This window comes from Lycorma delicatula, chromosome 3 (assembly GCF_047948215.1).
Source record: "Lycorma delicatula isolate Av1 chromosome 3, ASM4794821v1, whole genome shotgun sequence".
NCBI classification, from domain to species: Eukaryota; Metazoa; Arthropoda; class Insecta; order Hemiptera; family Fulgoridae; genus Lycorma; species Lycorma delicatula.
This window is the reverse complement of record NC_134457.1, coordinates 58,831,923-58,847,136: the sequence shown is the minus strand read 5'-3', so window position 1 is coordinate 58,847,136 and position 15,214 is coordinate 58,831,923. Positions and strand designations below refer to the sequence as shown.

At 28.9% G+C, this 15,214-nt stretch overlaps 1 protein-coding gene across 1 annotated transcript; it reads left to right on the top strand.

Annotated features, from left to right (window-relative positions):
- The first annotated feature begins 3,210 nt into the window (after nucleotides 1–3,210).
- Nucleotides 3,211–11,535, top strand: ND-B17 (NADH dehydrogenase (ubiquinone) B17 subunit). The gene is made up of 3 exons (XM_075359880.1): nucleotides 3,211–3,577; nucleotides 6,070–6,171; nucleotides 11,258–11,535. Exons 1-3 carry the CDS (start codon nucleotides 3,317–3,319, stop codon nucleotides 11,396–11,398), a joined length of 504 nt encoding a protein of 167 aa, XP_075215995.1. The 5' UTR covers nucleotides 3,211–3,316; the 3' UTR covers nucleotides 11,399–11,535.
- The last annotated feature ends 3,679 nt before the right edge of the window (nucleotides 11,536–15,214 follow it).

The following is a 15,214-nucleotide window of genomic DNA, read 5'->3' as shown; positions in this document are numbered from 1 at the left end:
AATGATATGCTCATTTAAAACGCAACCTAATCATCCTACCTTTGATGTGGTATTCTCCAACCAGCATGTTAATTGATATGAGAATCGGCCAAGTATTATAGCCTTAATCTTGATCGATATCAAAAAAAGGACACGAATCCGATTATCTTATGCGAAAAATTTTATGTAGACAGCTCTAGACACGATAATTCTGTTAGTTGTGCTTTCAAGTTACCAACAAAACATATATGGTCTTTTTATTTGGTCTTTCCAACATCGCCAGTGTTTTTGTCATGAAGCTGTATGGTATTAACAAGACCTTAAATATACTTAGCCCAACATTCTGACACGTACCTGTCAGTTCAGATTCCACGGGTATTGAAATCACGGGTCATATTGAAATCTCAGGCTACAAGAACACTGATTGTGTTGCGAAAGAGGCCTGTTTGAACCCCTTTCCTAATTGTGTTGTTTCAAATGAACTTGTTTGTTTTCTGAAGAGGATGGTTCATGATGAGTGGCAAAGTGAATGGAATGCTACCATCAACAATAAACTTCATCCAGTTACTGTGAGGCATTTATTGTGATAACAATAAATACTGCTTTACTGTGAGGCTATTCATGTAGGAATAATCGTTGTGAGGAGTTTATTATTTGCTGTTTGCTATAGAGCACACAAGGCTCATTCATGGATATTTGATACTTAGACTGATACATCTGTTTGTGTTTGCTGTGACTGCAAATTAACAGTGCACCACATCCTTGTGGACTGTGTCTGTTATGCGAATTTCATCGAAAGTTTAAAGTAGGGGTTAACATATGAAATATCTTATGCAACAGTGTATCAATGTTATCTAATGTCTTACAGTTTCTTAAGACTATATATCTGGATTCAATCATTTAATTAAAACACTCATGTCTCTGCCTTTTGACATTTGGGAATTTTGTTGTTTCATGCCCAATTATATTGTTTGATATTGTTTTTATTTCAAACCTAGCGTTCCGCATAGCAGTCTTACGTTGTTTTAATTTTTAAGATAAATCTTAATTGTAAATTTTTAATCTGTTTCTATGGTGATTTTGTGTTCAGGTGCTGATAATGACTCCTTGAGCACCCAGGAAAAAAAGAAGGCTATATTGCATTTAGATTTTTATTTTTAATTTCTAAGCTATTTTTCTGAACTTTATACGTGATGTATTTTTTTTTAAGTGAAAGAGTGTGTCAGTGTGGTAGTCAAACAGCATACCACACATGTTTCAAAAGAAAAGATACAATGAATACTTAAAAAACCTGCCACAGTATCACAGTGTCAATACTTGGTAACCAGTAACAAATATATACATACATTAACAACATTGATATTCTGAAAATACAAAAGAAAGACCACATTTTAACATTATGAAATACATAAAAATACATAACAATGATATACTAAATAAATACAATTCAAATTCCACACACTTTTCAATCACATTCTACTGTCTAATTACAAAACCCACCAATAGTAACATGTGCTAATACCAGGATGTAAGTGTGAGGAGCAGCAGCACCAATTGCTGAAGATGATTGCAAGGGTGCCTGAGAAATGCTAGATATTTTATAGTGCTGAATATTTTTATCTGGTCTTTCAAATGAGAAGTGTACTGAGTAATCTATTGATCATACTTTTAAAAGCATGTGTTGGGGGGGTTCAAAAGTAAGTGTATAATTCTTTGTTTTTTTTGTATATTTTGAAGGTATTTTTATTAGCTGTTTTTTGTGATTGATTTATTTGTATTGTGTGATATTAAGAAAATATATTTCTTTATTGTGTTTTTACTCAGTTATAAATTTTAATCTGGGTTGCAGTTTTGTAGTTCACATTGTCTTGAATTGTAATGATACAATATGATATACCAAACATCATATTTATCAATGGATTATATTGCGAATATTTGTTGCTTTTGAACATAACTATCTGTAAAAAAAAGGATATAATTGTTTAGGGTGCTGGAGATTTAACTTACGTAGGGTTCAAACAAATTTCAAACATGTTTGGTTGAACAGCACAGTGAATGTGAGAAGACTAATATTTTAAAATTATAAAGTGATAACTTTTAGATTAATAACAGTCATTTTTGTAATTTTAATAACATTCCTTTCTAACTGGAATCACTGCCCAAAACTTGAAAATCTAGCTTGTTAACCATTCACAAAATGACCAACCCGGTACCAGTGCACTTCAGAGTGGAAATTCTTTGTTAAAAAATAAATTGAAAATTTAACCGCTGCACTCTACCTTTTTTCATACAAAGAAGCATAAAAAATCTGATGTGAACATCATATGACTTCCTTGTATGCCTATTAAATTTAAATTAAACTTTTTTTGCTGCACTTTGTTTAAACTTACTTCATTTGAAAGCGAGATATGATCCTTCAATTGTTTAACAAAGTTGTTTACACAACTGTATTGTGCTGGTCACCATATGCATCACATTTTTTTTGTGGTTTTCGTATCAGCATTTTATATTAGTTTATATATTAATTTTGATTCATGTCGCTCAAGCAGTTATGTGGTGTAAGTGAGAACGTGTCGGATCGGTAACCATGCACACATTGATTCGAATAAGTTAATTAAAATTTTATTTGCTATAACTCTGGAACCAACGAAAGTAAGTACCACTTATGATATATCGTTGAAAAGCTCTCAATTGTGGGCAATTAAGAAAAAGTCCAAAATCCAAACCATTTAGATTTTGGGCTTTTTTGGACACTTTTGTTGCAGCCGATTGCAATCAAAACGGGAGGTGCATAACTAGATGTTAGAACAGTCCTAATTCCAAAAATTCCAACATTTTATAGCTAATCATTTTTGTCTTCCGAGTACATACGCACAGACTTCACGCCGAACTAGTCCAAATGAATTCAGGGATGGCCAAAATGTATATTTCCGTTGAAATCTGAAAACCGAAATTTTTCGCGATTAAAATACTTCCTTTATTTCGTACTAGGAAGTAAAAATGTTTTACTGCCTACACACTGATTAAATTAGTTTGTGAACTTACAAAAGCGCTTAATGTTTTTAAAAGTATATAAATTGTTAAATAAAATATTTTAAGAGTGGAAAATATATATTATCAGATTTATACTTCATTGCATGATTAACAATCAGGTTTTTAATATTAATATTAATGGGGAAAAAATAGTTAAACCAAAAAAATCTTCTGTTGGCAAGATGTCATTCGACCTTGCACCCTCTTCTTTTAAACAGCTGATGGGATAAATGTATGTTTCGGTAACCTTGTGTGTCGAAGATTGTTATTGAATTTTTAGTGTGTCCCTAATTTACTTTATAAAATGGGAGTGAAAGGGGTGCCTGTTATTGGGGAAGATTCAAATCCCATGAGTATACAGGGCCGTTTGGCACGCGAGCGGGAAAGATTGCTTGGTATGACAGATGAAGAACGAAGATGGAGAAAACAGTGGGTTAAGGATCAACATCTTTCGCCCAACGAACCTCGTCACGTTCCAGAAATATATCGTGAATTAAACAATCCAATTAAGCGATTGTATAAAGCACCATTAGATAAGGCGTTTTCATTCACGGAACCGTACATTGTGAGTATTTAAGCAACATTTCAGTATAAGTGTCCAGCTCTGATTATTTAATTCTTAATATCCATTATTTGAATACTGAATAAGACATTTATGTCGGTTTTGAATGATGCACGAGTAATTTTAGAGACATTCTGGGTCTTCAAAAGCCGAAAATCATGTAATTTCTTATAATGATAAATATTGTATCTTAAACATTGTTTCAGTTCATTGAATACAGAAAATAAATTTTGTGAATTTTAGCTGGCATTGATCCAGGAAGTTTATTTTTAAAAAATAAATACATTTTTTTCTAAGTATTATATTATAGAAATGGACTGGCTATTACTTCTTAAGATTGGTCACAGCTCTGTGTTGCTTATGCAATAGAATCATCATTTCTTTTTTTTAATTTTATACCAGATTTACAACCTCTTTCATATACATCTACTTTAACAATGTGAATGAAATGACTACTTTATTTTTCATTATTGGCTGTCATTTATTTTCCATGTGTAGTATATAATATTTATAACAAAAAATAAGTTCTGTTTAATTTTTTGGTAAGCAGTGATACTTTGTAAAATAATGTACTCAGCAGTTACTTGAAATGTGTTACATAGAATACAAATTAATAAGGAAAGAAGGTACTTACATATTAACGCCACTGCAGCTACAGCTTTATTTAAAAACAAAGTAGTCAATCGGATTTCGGTTGAAAATGGGCTGATATAGAGTTTAACATAGATTCAAAACAGTCTCTTTATTTATTTTATAAATATAATTTAACCAAACTTAACCTACGCAATTATTTATTATTTAAATAACAATAATTACTGAATTTATTAAATAAATACTCAAAATATTACAGTGTTAATTAGTCAAGGTTAGCTAGCGTAGGTTAAGTTTGGTTAAATTATATTTATAAAATAAATAAATATAAATAACCATTTCTTAAAATTAATACAGAGACTCAATAAAATAATTACTCAATTTTAAATAAAGCTGTAGCTGCGGTGGCCTTAATACGTAAGTACTGAAAAGAATATTATTGGATAACATAAACAGTACAATTACCATATTTTAAATTAAATCAAATTGTTTAATAAGTTTAAAACACTGGTTTTATGTAATATTTATATCTAAGTAAAAAAATCAGAAATAAAGTTAATAAACACCTATAAGGTAAATAAATTTAGGCAAAATGGATGGGTCCACTATAATCAATTATATATTAATTTCATGCCAACTGCTAAAGTAGGTGCTCTAACGATATCTATTATCATTTAATTATTGCCAGCAATAAATAATTTAGGTTGTTAATACTTTACATTGGCTTATGAGCTGTACTTTTTGCAATATTTAAGTCATTAATATAAAATTAAGTATAATTAAGTACTATATTTTCTTATGTAATATATAGTATAGCTGATAATATTTTTATTTATGGAAAAAAAGCTTGCTCTTCTTGATCATCTAATTTTATCTTAGCAATCATACTTTTATACAGATAGAAGATAATTATTCTCTGTATTTCTTTTCTATTAGTTTCTTTTAGACAAAAACAGGTTCTCATTATCAGATGCTGTGTAGTTATAACTATTTTTAATACTGTATTTATTAATTCTTGTACATTAATACAAGGGCTATTCGGAAAGTAACATCTGATTTGTTATTAAAAAAAAAACCTACTGAAAAAAACAGTTTGTTACATATATCTTATAGCCACTTTTCTACCTTGCCATCCAAATGAAGGCTCTTGTCATATCGGTAAACAAGTTTTTGATTACCCTTATCATACAACTCTGCACCTGTAAATTAAGCCAGATAGCAACATTTTTCAATTCTTGTCATTTTCAAAATGCTGCGTTGCTAACCATTTCTTCATTTTCGGGAAAACGTGATAATCACTGGTAGCCAAATCAGAACTATATGGAGGATGGTTAAATAACTTCCATTTGAAACTGTTGATTTGGCATTGAATTATATAGCAGGATGCAGTGTTGTCATTAAGAAAAACAATGCCTGAACTCAGCATGACACTTAATATTTTTGTATGGCTCCTCTCAATTTCTTCAAAGTCTCCCAGTAAGTTTCATTGTCAATTGTTGTATCTCTTTCCATAAAATCAACTAAGATTTTATGGAAAGAATTCATTAGCTTTTTTAAAGAAAGTGTTTGTTTGACAGGCCTTTATGGGTTTTTGCAGAGATGGTGTACCTCCATTGCATTGATTGAGCTTTTGTTTCCACGAACAAATTTAACCCATTTTTCATCGCCTGTTGCAGGGTGGTCAAGCAGCGTTTTGAAAATGATAATGAGTTGAAAAACTGTGTTACTGTATGACTTTATTCACAGGCAGCAGAGTTTTATGATGAAGGTATTCAAAAACTTTACAGATATGACAAGTGCCATTATTTTAATGACAATAATGTAGAAAAGTAGAAAAAAGATTTAGTTATAAGAATTAATTGATCTTCTTAAATGCTTATTTGACCAACATTGTTTGTTCTTAGGGAAAACATCTGAACCAGAATATTCGCTACATTACTGGTAAACTATTCATGATTACCTATGCAGCAATATTTGGTGTTTATTGGGTAAAGTATCATACTAATGTAAGTATCATTTTATTACTTTCTTTCTTTCTTTTACAGACTTATTTTAGACTGTACTTTCTTTAATTTTATAACTTCAATTTCTGTTGTAATATATTTCACAAAATTAAGGGAGTAAACTATAATTGTCAGAGTCGGAGACAAAAACAATAGTCATTATAAAAAACCTGATAAAATGATTAGTTATTTAAATCACTTTCCTTCTCTGGTTGTCAAAGTAGGAGAATGTAAGTTAGACCTAGTTGTAATTCAAAAATAGTTTACGTATGAATATTTAAGAAGAAATAGAATATAAAATGTTGGTAACCTTTGACATCTGCAATAAATTTTCATAGTTAACATTTCAAATTATAGGATCAAAGACAAAAATGATAATTATACAAATATAATTATAAAATTAATTTTTTTTACAAGCACTTTACTTATTAACATCGCACTAGATCAGAGAAATAATAAAATTAATGAGTAAAAACTAATAAATTATTTTAACAGGTGAGGTAGGACAATTAGATGTCTTTTATATATTATCCATTTTTTTAAATGTTGGTTAAAGAAAAATACTTTAGGTATTTTATGCTAAATTCAGAGTAATTTATTTTTAGGCAGTAGCTAGACAAAGTTGATTATTTAACTACATTGTTTGTGATTACATAACAATTTTTACTATAATTTTTGATAGCTGTAACTTTTATGTCTTAACAAATCTAATTATATGATGACTTGTTTTAAGTATTTGCTTTGTATTCTTATTATGTTTGCATTCTTGCCAAAACCATCAAAATTATTTCTTATGTAAGTTTTGGGTAAATATATAAATAAGTCATAAATTTTGAGTTATAAAAATTGAAATTACATGAATTCCAAGTTTTTAATAATTATTATTCTAATAGCTTTTTCCTGCATATAAAAGCTTTGCTTGCAAAAGAGAGTTATCCCCTGCTTTAATTCCAAGTAATTACATTATTTACTGAAACATTTTATAAATTTTGTATATGGTGGTCTCCCAACTGAGCGTATTGTGTAAAGCCTTTTTTCTTTTTAACTTCCTTATTCTTCTTTAGTATCTTCCTTTCAGGTGTAGACTCTGTTCATTCTGCTTTAGTAGCTGCTTCTTTTCAGGTGTGGACTTTGTTAGCACAGACTGGAAAATCTTTTGCTAACCCAAAGTTGCTTGATAAATTCTGCTTCACTCATCTTTGCCACATAGATAATTTCCTAGTATATTTAACAAACTTTAACTGTATTACTAGTTGGACTATGCTACCCCAGTTATATAGATTGTACATATACATCCTTGACTGATAGTGAATATATCTGTTCACTTTTTTTTTACTGTATTCACTGTTCCTCTTTCTTGTTCTGTTGAATATCCCATAAATCTATAGAATTGGATGAGCTATATTCTTTATTTTCTAGTAACAATAGTTTTTTAAATAGGTTATTTTCATTTTGTAACTCTTCTACCTTTTTTTTAAAAACTAATTAACATTTTCATCTGTTCACAAATTACCAATTTATTATCAGCTATAAGTTTAGGTAAAACTCATTCAGTTAATTCACTTGTAACCCCCATTCTTCCCTATCTTTTTTAGCTTACTCTAATAAAGAAACTACCTTGGAGCTGCAATTATTGCTGCCATACTTTTCCTACTTTAATTCTTTTGAACACAAGCACCATCGAATAATTTTTTATACTCATCACAGTTAGTTTTAATTGCTGGATGCAATATTTTTTAATTACCCCTTATCCATCTTCAGTGAATACAATTTATATACAAATTTAAAAAAAAAATATTCTCAGTTCAAATATAAATTTAAATAAGTATTTCAATTTTATTCTACAGAAATAATCATTCATAAAATTAATATAATTTATATCTTTATCATAATATGAATAAACAGAATTTAACACTTAATAGTATAATCAAACTGTATACAAAAGATACACAGTGCACATCTGTTCACTATGAAGGCTAACCATTAACTGAATTAGATAAGATATTGGGTAAATGAATTAGATAAATCCATCCAGTATGCTTTATTAAAATTGGTTTTGGCATTCTTTAATAGTGCATAAATAATTTGAAAAAGTAAATATGTTTCAGTTTTATATTGTGTATATAGATATTACATAAAATTGTTGAATTCTGATCAACATACTGATAAAAATGTTATTTTTTACCTGACTGTGTAAGGAAGGTAATGTATTTAAAAATATTGCATGTATGTGTGTAATCTGCAAATAGGGTGGCTATATAGATCTCATCATACAGTTTATCTTTATGCTGTAGGATGATTATTTTGAATGCATAATGATTTTAAAAACAAAATAGCAAATCATTAGCACCTTTTTCTAAGAAAGAAACCACAATTGTTAGAAACTCATTGAAATGTAATTTTAAGTAAATGTTTTGGTATTAAGTGTATGTAGGTCATTGTGAATGGTTTTGTTTGAGACTTACATCATTCAATCTACCATAATTACATTGTTGTAGAATAAAAGTGTATCTTTTAACTAATACTAGAGTTAATGTCTCTATGGTTAGTTTGGTTTGTAGAGCTGTGGAGTTTTGCAGAGAACCACTGGTCTAAGACATATTCTGATGTAGAACTCAATTTACAACAAGACTTGATATTAATGGGTTTTTTTGTTAATTTTGATTAATTTCTAACTATTTTTTTAATTTAATATATTGAGATCGCCAAATAAACATTCTGTTAATAGCTTTAGTTTGGCAATTTTCAACTTGTTTCTTATCTTTAATTTTTTATTTATATATACGTATACACTATATTAATATTATATTACTTCCACTGCTTTTCTTTTTCTGAAGAAAAATGTTCTGTTCTTTTAACTGTATTAACGAAGTTACCGTTAAACAAGTGTAAAAAGTGTATATTATATATGATTGTGGTCATTCAGCAATTATAAACACTAATTGTAACAGCAGTAAAAATATTTAACATAATCAATTGAAACTATTTGAACTCTACCTAAAATATTTCAGTTGGTTGAAAATATTTATTATTATAACCTTTATGGCTTATTTATTTGTAAATTTATTATTATAACATCTTTTGTTTATTTCAAAATATTTGTTCTACTTGAAACATATACAATGGAAAAACAGCATGCTGTGTAATGAAATTTTTATATTCTGAAGGTTTTAATTTTGATAAAACATTATCTGTTTTTGATAAAACAGATAATTCAGGTAACTGACACCAGAACTGTTACAAGTGTCATCATAGTGGGTAGTTGAATTTTCTACTGATGCTTTGCAAAAATCACAATCATCTTATTCAAGAACAGCTGCATAAAAATTTGGAAAAATTTCTAAAATTTATAATATGGGTATTGACACTGTCCTTTCCATTATTGATGATAAACTGTATTATTGCAAAGCATCAAGATGGGTTCTGAGGCAGTTTACTCAAAATCATGAATATACCAACTTCACATTTCTATAGAACTTAAAAATGGTTTTTAGTGGAAAGTAGATGCAATACTTTTTTAGATTGCTTAATGATTTGTGATGAAACTTGGATTAATTATTTTGAGTTTGCCCCCAGGAAAAAATTCAAAACCTGTGTGTCAGCAGGTAAAGAGATATTAATACTGTTTTGGGTATAAAAAGGTCCAATTTATTGTGATTATTTGGAGAAAAGTGTAATAATGAAGAGTAAATATAATAAATACTATTGCAACATGGTAGAAAATAAAGGTGGAAACTCAGAAAAAAGGTTCCCTCTAAAAAGGCATACTCATTGCCCCAATAATATTTAAAAGACATGGGAAACTATTAAAAAGTTGAGTCAGTAGGCATTGCACATCCAACTTACAGTCCCAATCTTGCACCGTAAGATTTTTTTTTTTTGGTTCTCAAAGTTTTTACATGGTACCAAGTTTGTCAACAATGAGCAGGTCAGGAATGCAATATAAGAATGACAGATACCAAGGTATATAATTTATCACTAGAATAAGAAAGCTTACAGAAAGAAGGAACAAGTGCCCAAATATGACTGGGGTTATGTTCTTATTGTCATTGAATAAGTAATTTTTTTTATGTTATTTGTTTCTTTTCATTATTAAATAACCCATTTATGTATGTCTGTGAGCAATCGGTTGACTTTTAAAAATCCTTTTTTTTTAAATTAATGTTCAGTGTTATTTTATGTTGTAAACACTCAAACATTTGCCAAGGTATAGATAGCATATTGTGTTAATGAAATATGATAGATAGTTTTGGTAACATCATTAATCTCATCATTAAATCCAGGTGCTCAAGTGTAGATCCTTACATAATTGAAAATTGTTGTAATTCAATTATTACTATGCTAACAATAAAACTTTTATTGAGATTTAGTCAATTTCTAGTGTAGATTGGTAGTCTTTTGTTGACATTTCTTTTTAATTTGTTTCCTTTATGTTACAAATTTATTTTTACCTGAGAACATTATAAATTTTAAGCTTTTAAAATTATTTTATTTGCCTGTTGTTTGCTTCACTCGTGAAGTTTAAGAACCTCTTCTCACTGTTTCCAGTTGGGAAGTATTAAGTACACTACTGCCCATAACTCTGTTCATAATCTTTCAGAATATGTACTGATTAGATGAAAGATATGAGACTAGTTTTATTTGCTGGAGAAAAAAGAAAGTTGAAGTTTTACTAATTAATGTATTATTATTTTCAGTTGGTTGAAATGACAACATTAGTTGTTAGATTATAATTAAGTACTTATAAATTTTTCGTGGTTTAGAATTTTTTTCTGTGAAACACTATTATCAAGGGTTGCAGTTTTAGTTAGGAACTGGTAGGGATGACTTCTGTGCAAGGAGATTTTAACAAGCATAAAAAACAAAAGTAAAAATAAATTATTATATTAACATTTCATTCATATTATTCAAATTCATGCAATGTATTGCCATGTTCTCATTAATACATTCTAAATGTATCATTTAACTATCAATATCAAGCTGGTGTTAAGAAATATGTGTTTTAATGTAAGCACGTAGAATATGATTATTATTAATTGCATTATTATTTAAAAGTTAATGTTATTTTTGTACTTCAATGAATGTTCAGGACTGGACTCGAGTAACTGGTTGGAGAATGTACACAAGCCGAATGAAACTCCTTCCTGGTGATCCAGAATACCCTAGAACTTCACCAAGAACTAAAGCTCAAGATTATGGAAACCAAAATTTTAAGAACAGCCCTATTTAGAAATCTTATTTTCTTTATTTAGTGATAAACGTGTAATTATTTCAATATATTTTCATCCATTTGTTTAGTTTAATTATAAGTTTCAGGACTTATTAAAAATAAATATTTTAATTGTTAATAAAAGAATGTTTAAAGTATTTTTTTCTTTTATTTTTTTAATGTTATATATTACTAACCAGAAAAAAAATATTCTGTGTATTATGGTTATAGCTGGGATCCTGTCTTTAGTAAATTGAGCAGGGAAGAAAGGTCAGATAGGCTTTTCAGTTAACAAAGGTAGGCCTGTGCTAAAAAATTTTAACCATGAACATGTTAAAATAAAATGCTGTTCTTCCCTCATTCAATTACTGTATTTTTTCTGCTATGAATTAATATGCAAAACTTTATATGTTTATACATTTTATTCTTTCCATTTAGTCAAGGGGGTTTTCTGCACATGTTGCTGCTTGGATACTTGACTTTCCACAAACACTCTAGCCTGAGAAATCACACTAAGCATATCAAGAGTCATTTCACATAGGGCAAATTGCTGCATTTTCTTTAAACTTTTGACAGAATTCGGTGCCATATTCTTCTTTTTTTTCCTCCTATATCATGGTATGCGTTGATGTAGTTCACAGCATTGCTTTTATTGAAAGCAGCTTTATTAATGTAGTTAGTAACTCCTGTTGTTTATCCTCATTTTCCTCACTAACTTTACCTAATGAAAATCATGATTTTTTGAAACTTCATCAAGATAAAATTTTTTTTACAGCTTGGCTTAATCCAAGTTACCACATCTAGAACCAAGATAGTTTTAGCTAGTTCAGAGACAGATGATGTAGAATTCATATTGGCAAGGAAAGATTGCATTATCAATATATAATAATGTTATAATATATAATATTCTGAAAATTTCTTGAGAAATCAATGAAACACATGTGGTTTTTCTTGCCTGAAGGGAACCAGGCAAGTTGGAAATTGGAAAATTCAATGTGGGAGTGACATGTTGTGTTTTCCAAAAATAGCAGCAACATGCTGGTTTGGCCTCTTCGTTCAGCCATTAACCATTGTTCTAAAAATACAAGTTTAGAGGTGTACCATTAAAAGATGAAGATGATTGACAACATTAAACCAAAAATTGGGAAGGGCAGAGACAATAATAAACAGACAATTACTAACCATACTCTTTATACTTAATGTGTAAAAGGGGATCAAAAGAAGAACAAAGACCTTCTCACACATTCTTTGTTAACTGTGGAATTGAGAGCAGACAATGTTGTATGTACAAACTTCACACAGGTGCCAAAAAATTTTCTAAATGCTGCTTCTGGAACTTCTTTAAATTTTCTGATAAAAGACTTATTTTAATTTCTATTATACACATTACAGTTTCCATTTCATGAAGGTAATCTATCATGTTGTTTACTCATAAATTCATGAACTATTTATATTGAAGATAAATGTCTGTTTTTTTAAGGGGGTTCGTTGAAGGCAGTTTTACTGTATTTGGACATCAGAAAATTAACCCTCACTTGAAACTATTGATTTCCCAGAAAAGCTTAATACGCCTTCAATTAAGCGTTACTTAATTAAATTCTTGCTAGACTCATTGTGGTTTTGAGATTTTTCCCATTTGAATTAATCCATGAACAATTATTATGCATGTAAGCATTTAGATAACAATTTTCATTGGAAATTTTCACTGGAAATTGGTGATTGTAGAAATTGTTAGTTGATTATAACATTTTTGCAGTAATATTGTAAAATAAGTTCTTTGTTTTAATATCAGGAAAAAATTACATAGATTTATCTTTTAAGAATACAAAAAATTTAGTATTTTAAAGTTTTAGATATATTACTTATTTGTAAGAACAGTTAAAGCAAAGACAACGTGTATGTTTAAACTCTGCTGCTGATTCTTATTGAATTGTTGGCTGAATGCTTTGTTTTTCTGACTGATAAATGGTTTTTAATAAGTAGGCAAAAACAACTTAAGTATTTAGCATCTACAACTACTACATTTCATAATATTTAATATTTTGACATTTGTAGATACTTTGGAAAAAGCCTTTAAAAGTATCACTGAAGTAACTTTCTATCAATTATTCCAAATTTTAAATAATGGAATATTTTTTTTTATTATACCAATAAAGTAACTAAGATTCTGTAGGTTTTTCTTATTTTAAATATATTTATTTTGCTTATTTAAGATATTTTAAACAAAAAATATGTAGACACTTCATACAAGCTGTAAACTATATTATATTCAAAATTTCAATCATTGAAATCAAATGATTTAATTCATTCATTAATTAAGGTTTTTATTAATAAATGAATTAAAAATAATTTTTTTTAAAGCTTTACTAAAGATACTTAATTAATTATTTTTTTTTTGTCTTCAGTCATTTGACTGGTTTGATGCAGCTCTCCAAGATTCCCTATCTAGTGCTAGTCGTTTCATTTCAGTATACCCTCTACATCCTACATCCCTAACAATTTGTTTTACATATTCCAAACGTGGCCTGCCTACACAATTTTTCCCTTCTACCTGTCCTTCCAAAATTAAAGCGACTATTCCAGGATGTCTTAGTATGTGGCCTATAAGTCTGTCTCTTCTTTTAACTATATTTTTCCAAATGCTTCTTTCTTCATCTATTTGCCGCAATACCTCCTCATTTGACACTTTATCCACCCATCTGATTTTTAACATTCTCCTATAGCACCACATTTCAAAAGCTTCTAACCTTTTCTTCTCAGATACTCCGATTGTCCAAGTTTCACTTCCATATAAAGCGACACTCCAAACATACACTTTCAAAAATCTTTTCCTGACATTTAAATTAATTTTTGATGTAAACAACTTATATTTCTTACTGAAGGCTCGTTTAGCTTGTGCTATTTGGCAATAATTAATAATTAATTATTAATAATATTAATATTAATTATTAATCAATATTAATAATTAATTATTAATATTGGTATAATAAAATAAGCAATTTTAGTGCTCAGATTAATAGTAGAAAGAAGATTAAAGAAAAACAAATCAACCTACTTGGCATTTATAGACCTAGAAAAGGCATTCGATAACGTAGACTGGAATAAAATGTTCAGCATTTAAAAAAAAATGGGTTCAAATACAAAGATATAACAATTGCTAACGATTGTATGAACCAAACAGCAATAGTAATAATTGAAGAACATAAGAAAAAAGCCATAATAAAAAAGGGAGTCTGACAAGGATGTTCCCTATCCTTGTTACATTTTTATCTTTACATAGAACTAACAATTAATGATGTTAAGAAAAATGTAGATCCGGAGTAACAGTACAAGGTGAAAAGATAAAAATGCTATGATAGTTGCTAATGGTATAATAATTCTAGCTGAGAGTAAAAAAGATTTAGAAGAAACAATGAACGGCATGGATGAAGTCCTACGCAAGAACTACCGCATGAAAATAAACAAGAACAAAATGAAAGTAATGAAGTGTAGTAGAAATAATGAAGATGGACCACTGAATGTAAAAATAGGAAAAGAAAAGATTATGGAGGTCAAAGAATTTTGTTATTTGGGAAGAAGAATTAGTAAAGATGAACAAAGCAGAAGCAGTATAAAATGCTAAATAGCACTGGTGAAATGAGCCTTCAGTCAGAAATATAATTTGTTTACATCAAAAATTAATTTAAACGTCAGGAAAAGATGTTTGAAAGTATATGTTTGGAGCGTAGCTTTATATGGAAGTGAAACTTGGACGATCGGAGTACCTGAGAAGAAAAGATTAGAAGCTTTTGAGATGTGGTGCTACAGGAGAATGTTAAAAAGCAAATGGCTGGATAA

Excerpts from the sequence above, each read along its gene's own strand:
- ND-B17 (XM_075359880.1), top strand. The coding sequence starts at position 3,317 with ATGGGAGTGAAAGGGGTGCCTGTTATTGGGGAAGATTCAAATCCCATG. Across the intron at positions 3,578-6,069 it reads CATTCACGGAACCGTACATT|GGAAAACATCTGAACCAGAA; the intron begins GTGAGTATTTAA and ends GTTTGTTCTTAG. Across the intron at positions 6,172-11,257 it reads GGGTAAAGTATCATACTAAT|GACTGGACTCGAGTAACTGG; the intron begins GTAAGTATCATT and ends ATGAATGTTCAG.